This window comes from Hordeum vulgare, chromosome 6H (assembly GCF_904849725.1).
Source record: "Hordeum vulgare subsp. vulgare chromosome 6H, MorexV3_pseudomolecules_assembly, whole genome shotgun sequence".
In the NCBI taxonomy this organism is placed as follows: Eukaryota; Viridiplantae; Streptophyta; class Magnoliopsida; order Poales; family Poaceae; genus Hordeum; species Hordeum vulgare.
The window spans coordinates 9,294,732-9,304,144 of NC_058523.1; the positions used below are offsets into that span (position 1 = coordinate 9,294,732).

Below are 9,413 nucleotides of genomic sequence, written 5' to 3' on the forward strand. Positions count from 1 at the left end.
AATAATGTGTGGCAATATATCCTTAAGATGATCTTATAAAGAACGTTGCATAAGCTTATAAGTTGGAATTGAGTCACAGAAGTAGGGTTCTTCACCTTCGGAACCAATACCAAAGAAGTGTTATTGATGCTTATGGCACTCTCAATTCCTTCAACAATGCAGATAACTTAATTAGTTACTTCCTCACTACACACATCCCAATGCTTCTGAAAGAACTGGGCGGGAAAGCCATCAGGCCCAGGAGCTTTGGATGGAAACATTTGAAGCAAAGATTTTTTGACTTCATCACCTGTGTGCGTAGCTGAGAGGGAAGCATTCATAGCTGGAGTTATTCTAGCTAGGACCAAGTCCACAACCTCCTCCATATTGTTGACTCCCTGTAAGGTCTATATCTGTGAATAAAATCGGGTTGCCATGTCCTCTAGATCATTAATCTCAGTTACTTCATCCCCAGCTCCTCTGCTCAAAGATTTATGAGTTTTCTTTCTCATAGTGGCCCTTAAATGGAAGAATCTAGTGCTCTTATCGCCTCCCGCAAGTCAGTCCACCCGCGACCTTTGTTTCCACGAAATCTCCTCCCGATGGTATAGTTCCACGAGCTGATTTGTGATTTCTATTTCCTGACGGTCCCGTATGACCCATAATCCCTCTTAAGATTTCTAGTTCATGCTTCGTTTTTGTATTCTCCCTCCTGACATTGCCGAAAGTTTTCGATCCCAACCCGAGAGATTCACCAAGATTTGTTTTAGTTTTTCCTGAAGTTTCCTGACCGACGTGCTGCTCGGTCTATATTTCCATCCTGCATCGATGAAATAATTAAGATCTAGGTGTGTTTCCCACATAAACTCATATTTAAACAGCCATGCTCCCCTCTTTTGCTCTAGTTCATTTGAATATTCCAACCAGATTAGTGGGTGATCTAAACAAGCTCCCGTCACATGTTGCACTGAAGCTAATGGGAACAAAGTGCACCATCCCGAGACCGCCACTCATTTGTCCAAATGGACTTTCATGTAAGTTCTGCCCGCGACCTTTTTCTCAAAAGTCCATTGCCTCCCTACGTGTCCCAGATCAGTAAGGCCACACACATCGAGGGCATCTCTGAAATCGTCAAGCTGTACTTGGCTTCACTGGCCTATGCCTTTATACTCCTAATGGTGGAGAACTTCATTGAAATTGCTGTTTACAACCCATGGTTCTGTGGTCGAAACGCAGGTTGCGTTGTGTGTCCCAGGTTTTGCATCTCTCCGGAACCTGAGCTTCACCGTACACACATGATAACCTCCACGGAACTGAGCCTACATCGGCCACCTTTGCATCGATGTGATACTTTGAGTAACCAGAAACTTCCAATTTTTTTAATTGTTCCAGTAAATTACAAGGCCTCCACTCCTACCGTAACTACTAACCGAAAAGGATTTATTGTAACAAAAAAAAGAGCTAAATCTTCAGTGCGTGCACTCTGCAATTGATCTCAACTATGTTGGTCGGTAATCTGCAAACCTCTCGAACTGTCTCAAGATTACCCAAACCACGACAGTTCCGACATAAGATAGTCATTGTTCTCGGCGGCCTCCCTTGGAGGGAGCCATCGATGCATCGTTCTTCATTGCCATCATAATAGTGATCATAGATGTACCCTCAACGCTTTTTGGTTTCTCTTTGTTGGCATTTTTCCGAGGGGTTCCATACGGCTCCACCGTATCCATATTTCGATCAAACTGATCCACCATAGCTGCAACTTTTGTCCCCTTACCCGCTGGCATGATCGCCCCCACAAGATCCTTGGGGATAGTGGCAGCTTTCTCTTAAGAAATTTAGTCCTCGGCCACTCTTTTTCCAAGTACACCGCCATTTCCTTGTACATCCTGGTTTTTCACTTCAATGGTTGTGTTTGTCCCCCCATCCACTGGCTGGTTACGAGCTTGTTGATATATTACATTGAAACACCAACTCATCTAGTTTCTAGTGACCCTACCTCTTCCCCTTTCCCAAGCCATCATCATATCCGTTACCTCTACCCTGTCCAAGGGGGTTATAATCAGCACCGAAACACCCCCTGATCCACGACCTCCCTATCTTCCTCTGCTTCTTCCTAGGCTGCGATCGACCAGTAGGAAGTCTGCCCTCTCTAGACTATCCTCATCGTGCTCTCCACTGCCACACTCTTCGTGCCAATGCCCCATCAGACCATAGAAACCGCAGAACATAGGTAGTTTTTCATACTTCACCTTATACCATTCACGTTTCCTGTCCCTTGTCATGGATACAAAGAGGGTAATCTTGTTCTCCACCTTTATTCTCACTCTCACTCTAACAAATTTGCCCGCAAAACCAGGAAGGAGTTTGACATGAACCTCCATGACCTCTACCATATTGCAACACATCCCTCTAACAATCTGCTCATGCAAGTAATTGTCGTGAAGCTTGTGAACCTGCGCCCATACTATGATCTTGTCCAGAACAACTATTCTAGAGTTACCAAAACCATCATATTCTCCCATCATCACATCCTGGTTACGGAACAAACAAGGGCCTATAACCATCACCTTGTTCCAGTCACCTAAACACCTGAATTGCACTATGAAGAGATTATCATTTACGAGCCTCAAGATCGTGTTCTTTGCGGAATTCCAAGTAGATCTCTTCCCATATGAATGGGTGTGATTTACCGACCTGGATAATAAGTTGCAGGCTACTTTTAGCACATGAAACTAAAGCTGTCATGGTCGTTGGTAAGAGACAGTCACAACAACTATCATGATTATCTTTACCCCTAAAAATAGTGAGACAAACATTGCAAAATGTTGGGTGAAAGTTAACTGAGTTAGGCTCTCGGAAATATAGCTTTATTGGACAAAGAATATATGAAATACATGCATTGCATATATATGATGTTCCAACAGAATGGTAAAGTTGATTGATTCTTGATAGTATCACCTGAATATATCACTCATGAATTCATTAATGTTCCCCATTGCAATGCACAGTCACTCACCTAGCAAAGGTGATGCTTTGTTACTAGTAGAAGCTTCTCGTTTTTTAAAGGGTTAAACCCTAGCCGACATGACCCTCCTGGCTCAGTATCGCACCTCTATTGGTGGTGCCAAAACCCTAAGCAAATTCCCCAAATCTTTTGTTGTTACTATTGATTGACTGAATGTGAGGAGCAATACTAGATCAATAGAGGTCTAACATATGGAAAAGGAAATGAAGATAAGTCGGTAAAAGTATCAAAGTGGTACATCTACTTTTTTATAACATGACATGAAGCCAGGAAGAGGGAAAGCAAACTCAATGGAGAAACTACATAGGAGACCTATACGGAGCGAACATTGCATGGACGCCACTGGCTGCATCTCAGCGCCTTGTTGTTCAGAAGAAGAAGTGACTGTTGATGTTGCCGCTGCCTCCATGTCTATGACCTTGTCATCCAAGCCCGCAACAACAACACGCATGACTAGAGCATGGGAGGAGAGCTGACCGGGGAAATTATCTTTCTTGACGACGAGAGAACTAGTGACGGACCACTCCATGCGACGCTGATGCTATTCTGGGCCACCATGATGGCTAGCTCGGGGACGCACTCGACGATGGTTGTGGACCTCAGGGAGGGGGACCTCATACACGTGAATGCAAAGGCATGCAAAAAGGGTACACGGGCTTGGAGGTGTTTCTTGTCCACCTCCTCTGTGCAAAGAGAGATCATCGGGCCAGCTACGTGAAGGAGGAGCTCGAGGTGGCTTGGAGGACGCGACGACATCAGTTGGATCCGTGCGGCAGCTCATAATGGAGGCATGAAAATCTAGAGAATGATAGATCCCAGGAGGGGAGATGTGGATCCGCGATGGAGGAGAGGAAATACTCAAGTGGATGGAGACCCGGAGGATGACAGTGGCGTTGTTGAAGGACGAAGCCTAGTGGGTGGTTGCACCGTGTGTTCTACTCCATGTGTTTCATAATATAAGCTAGTGTGTAGTGTGAAAAACAACTTATATTATGAGACAAACGAAAAGCTTATATTATATTACTCCATCCCAAAATAAGTGTCTCAAGCTTAGTATAATTTTGAATTAAAGTTAGTACAAAGTCGAGACATTTATTTTGAAACGAAGGGAGTACAAAGGGAGTATCTGTGAGAAAGAGGAAGGAGGAGGGAAGATATAACTTGTAATTTGTTTTTCCTCCATTATGTACACGGTGCATGATCGCCCCCCGAATAACATCCACGGCTAGCGCCGACCAATAGATTAGTTGCTTCAAGAGCTGCATCCCCCCCTTTGTCAAGCTCGCGTGCGTCATAACCAACCAGGCGATCCTAGAGCCACCATGGATATCCCGGTAATCTGCGTCGTTGACTTCAACATCGGAGATCAAGTTTGGTGGTCGTTGATCATGTCACACCTTGCTCACCGTGGCAGCAATCTGTTTTGCGTCACGTCATTTGCCGCCACATGGCACGGATACTCATGCACCCTACAGTCCTGCACGGTGGTCGTCGGAGTTCGCGGTGTCCCTAGGGGCTCCCATTCCAGTACGACAAGAAGGACCCCCTGATCTGGGTGGTGATGGAGGTTAGCACTGGCCGTTTAGGTGTAGGTAGCATAGTAGCAAGTGACGGCATATCACAACTCAGGAAATTCGCTAGGTTCTCTATTTGTCAAACGGACTGTAGATCACATGATGGTACCTATTGGTAACAAGTGTGCCGGCCCATTTATTTTCAATGAGATACAAAACATAATGCAACATACAACAACAATCTCGAGGATAGTAGAAGGCCTGGATTTCGAGAGCATCTGAGCTCGCGCTCAAAAATGAATTTTTGTTCCCACGTCCATATATGCATAGAGAGAAACAAGGAAACAAACCGCAACACTCACATTCCTGCATGCATGCCTCCACAAATGGGTTACCACGTACCTTGTGGGGCTCTCGCGACCTCATATCCATTGTTGACCTCTTATGACCTCACATTCATGGGAGTGATTTCCTGACCTCACATTGTCTCTATAAAGCCTATTGCCACTATGACTCATGTGTCTCCACCATTTCAAATCCTCCGCGCGCCTAAGGGACCACTTGAGGAATTACTTACAAATGGCCAACGGAAAGTATGCCGTGGCTATGTTATTTCTCACCACTATTGTGGCCGTGGCGGCCATAAGGCCAGCCGACACCTATGGCGCCGCGGAGGAGAACACATTGAAGATGGCTCCCCCCAACAGGAAAGGAGTTGACTCTACCTTAGTAGCTACACATATTGTTGTCGCCGAGAAGCCCATCAAGAAGGCCAAAATCGCCACGACACCTGAAGAGGCCGCGGCTGCCAAGCAAGATGGAGCAAAATCTTCTTCTGCTGCATCAAAGTACAATGCCATCTCTCAACTGGAAACTAGTAAAGGTTCTTCTACCTCCCCTGTCAAGAAAGAAGCCGCCGCTACTTTAGCCGCTACGCATTATGCTGCCGCTGAGAAGTCCATCAAGAAGGCCGAAACTGCCAGGACCCCTGAAGAGGCCGCGGCTGCCAAGCGAGATGCATCAAAGTCTGTTGCTGATGCATTGAAGTTTGGCGCCATCTCTCGGCAAGGAGCTGGTACAAGTTCTTATACCTCCCCCAACGAAAAAGAAGCCACCAATGACTTAGCAGCCATGCACATTGCTGCTGCCAAGATGTTCACCAAAAAGGCTGAAACTGCTACCACACCTGAAGAGGCCGCGGCTGCCAAGCGAGCTGCAGCCAAGTCTACTGCTGCTGCATCCAAGTATGGTGCCATTTCTAAGCAAGCAGCTCGTACAAGTTCTTCTACCTCCCCCAAGAGGGAAGAAGTTGTCGAGAAGTCCATCAAGAAGGCTGAAACTGCCACCACATCTGAAGATGCCATGGCTGCCAAGAAAGAGGCAACAAAGTCTACAACTGCCGAATCAAAATATGGTGTAATCTCTCAGCAGAAAGCTAGTGTAAGTTCTTCTACCTCCCCTAGCAGAAAAGAAGCTGCCACTACCTTAGCTGGTGTGCACATTGCTGCTCCCGAGAAGTCCATCAAGAAGGCTGAAACCGCCACCACGCCTGAAGAGGCGGCATCCGCTAAGAAGGAGGATCCTGCGAAACCTGTGGCCGATGCAATGAAGTACGGAGCCATGTCTCAGCAGGCTGCCGGCCAAAATGGTGCTTGAGTGGTGCCTTATACACGTATTCATGCGCAACATCATCTGCATACTACCATGCATGCAAAATAGCATTGGATATCCCATTATGCTAATTCTCATGCATGCACGCTTTGTTTAAATATTTCCATTGCGAATCATGTTGTAATGTCTTGCTTGTTTTACTTCTAGTGGTAAGACACGCCTGACTTGTTAAAAACAATACAATGATCGATGTATGCATCTGAAAATTAATAATATGAGTTCCACCATAATTTGTGTTTTTTTGTCATAATTTGGGTGCAGTCAATGCACATATCCAATACACAAAACTGGAGGAGTCAATGTATTTTGGCACCATGGAGCCGTGGATCCTGTTGTAATGTCTTGCTTGTTTCACTTTTAGTAGTAAGATAGCTTGACTTGCTTTAAAAACATACAATGATCGACGTATACATGCGTTATCCAAATCCACCGTAATTCACATTTTTGTCATAATTTGGGTGCAATCAATGCGCAAATCCAATACACAAAATTGAAGAAGTCAATGTATTATGGCACCATGGATCGACATATAATGATATAATTTATACATCACTACTTTAGAAACAACTTAAGGTTTCATCATACATTTGCCCTTCCTCCAACCTCCCTACCTACCTCCTTCATGCTTTGATCTTTTTCTCCCATCTTTGATTTTGGGACAATTGGATAAATGCCACTCGAATATGACGATTCTGAGAAATGTCAATGTAATTTCCAAACTTTGAAAAAAGCCGTTGCAATTTTTGGAAAACTCTAAAAACACCACTGCCGACTTCAAAAAATTCCACTCGAAATGGCATCTTTCAAAGCGTGCTCGGAATCACCAGAATTCGAGTGGCATTTATCCAGATAACCCTTGACCCCCCCCCCCCCCCCCCCCCTCAAACACACACACATCAATTGTACCTAAAAAGAGCCTCAAATGTCACACATTTACTGTATTTGTCGAGTGGTTGTGATGAGACTATGGTTCCACGCTTCAGATTTTCACCTTTTGACTGCCATCCTTTCGAGGATTGTAAGAAAGTAGCCGATTATCGTTACCGGCCACAAAGTTATGTTTTCTTGCCTTAATCAAGGGTTGCATAGAATGCGTGTAGGTCTTGACGCCAATGTTCTCAACTCGATGTACAATCAATTACAAATCACAATTTTTTTGTTCATCAACCTTGTGTACGTTTTTTGAGGGGTATGTATGTGTGTGTGGGGGGGGGGGGGGGGCTGAGGTTATATTGAAATTCCACAATAGTACGTATCACCCCAGAATTAATTAAAAGGTCATGGGACCACACAACGACAGTAGTTCTCACTGGAGCGAGTTGAATATATACTGGGACTCTTTGTTTATGGTCCTCTCTACAACGCATGGAGAATCAAGACATGTTTACAAATGTGTGTACACGATTGGAGGCTACGGCGAGGGATACTTTTATCTAACATGGATGGCAGCATGATCTTAGGATTGGCCCCTCTTCTCTTTAGGCATTATACAGGCTCTACATGTTTCTTTGTATCTAGCCATTTTATTTTTTGAGTCTGAGAGAGAATATTGTTTGGTTGTGTGCATCTTAATTATGCTGAGGCCGAGTGTAATACTTAAATCCTTTAAGTAATAAAGCAGCCATTATCGAAAAAATTGTCGGGGGCAACCTCCTTGTTAAGGCGACCATACTACCGGGAAGTCCTCAAACTTTGGCCACAAAAGACCAACACCCCAAGAAAATCGTCCTCTCTGAGGAATCTCCGGTGAAACTAGAGATCCAACATAACAGAACCCTGTTGGGTAACGTAGCATAAATTCAAAATTTTCCTACGCATATTCAGATCTTCCTATGGAGAGACCAGCAACGAGGAAGGGGTAAGAGCATCTTCATACCTTTGAAGATCGCTAAGCGGAAGCATTGCTAGAACGCGGTTGATGGAGTCGTACTCGCAGCGATTCCGATCTAGTGCCAAACTACGGCACCTCCGCGTTCAACACACGTGCAGCCCGGTGACGTCTCCCGCACCTTGATCCAGCAAGGAGGAGGGAGAGGTTGGGGAAGAACTCCAGCAGCACGACGGCGTGGTGTCGATGGAGAGATGAGGTCTCCCGGCAGGGCTTCGCCAAGCACCGACAGAGAGGAGGAGGAAGAAGGGTAGGACTGCGCCGAGAGAGAGGCAAAAGTCTGTTCTCCAATGGCCAAAAGTGCCCACTATATATAGGGGAAGGGAGGGGTTGCGCCCCCTTGAGGGTTTCCCTCTCCTGGGGGGGGGGCAGCCCTAGATGGGGCTGGTGCGGCGGCCAAGTGGGGAAGGAGGGGTGTGGCGCACCCTTGGTGGGCCTTAGGCCCACCTGGCTTAGGGTTTGCCCCCCTTCCCTCTCCCATGCGCATTGGACTGAGTGGGGAGACGCACCAGCCCACCTAGGGGCTGGTTCCCTCCCCCACTTGGCCCACCTTACCTCCCGGGGTCATTGCCCCCTTCGGTGGACCCCCGGGGCCACCTCCGGTGGTCCCGGTGGTCCCGGTACGTTACCGGTGATGCCCAAAACACTTCCGATGTCCGAAACCATCTGTCTCCGGAGCTCCTCGTGACATCCGGGATCTCATCCGGGACTCCGAACAACTTTCGGTAACCTCTATAACAATTCCCTATAACCCTAGCGTCACCGAACCTTAAGTGTGTAGACCCTACGGGTTTGGGAGACAGTCAGACATGACCGAGACGCCTCTCCGGCCAATAACCATCAGCAGGGTCTGGATACCCATGGTGGCTCCCCCTTGCTCCACGATGATCTCATCGGATGAACCACGATGTCAAGGATTCAATTAATCCCGTATACGATTCCCTTTGTCTGTCGGTATAGAACTTGACCGAGATTCGATCGTCGGTATACCTATACCTTGTTCAATCTCGTTACCAGTAAGTCTCTTTACTCGTTCCGTAGCACGTCATCCTGTGACTAACTCCTTAGTCACATTGAGCTCATGATGATGTTCTACCGAGTGGGCCCAGAGATACCTCTCCGTCACACGGAGTGACAAATCCCGATCTCGATTTGTACCAACCCAACAGACACTTTCGGAGGTACCCGTAGTGCACCTTTATAGTCACCTAGTTACATTGTGATGTTTGATACACCCAAAGCACTCCTACGGTATCCGGGAGTTGCACAATCTCACGGTCGAAGGAAAAGATACTTGACATTAGAAAAGCTTTAGCATACGAACAATACGATC

The 9,413-nt window shown here is 46.3% G+C and overlaps 1 protein-coding gene across 1 annotated transcript; it reads left to right on the forward strand.

Annotated features, from left to right (window-relative positions):
* Positions 1 to 5,047: 5,047 nt before the first annotated feature.
* On the forward strand, positions 5,048 to 6,316 carry LOC123403586 (nucleoporin NUP152-like). Its single transcript, XM_045097510.1, has one exon. The coding sequence runs from the start codon at positions 5,101 to 5,103 to the stop codon at positions 6,175 to 6,177; it is 1,077 nt and encodes a 358-aa protein (XP_044953445.1). The 5' UTR covers positions 5,048 to 5,100; the 3' UTR covers positions 6,178 to 6,316.
* Positions 6,317 to 9,413: the final 3,097 nt, after the last annotated feature.

Excerpts from the sequence above, each read along its gene's own strand:
- LOC123403586 (XM_045097510.1), top strand. The coding sequence starts at position 5,101 with ATGGCCAACGGAAAGTATGCCGTGGCTATGTTATTTCTCACCACTATT.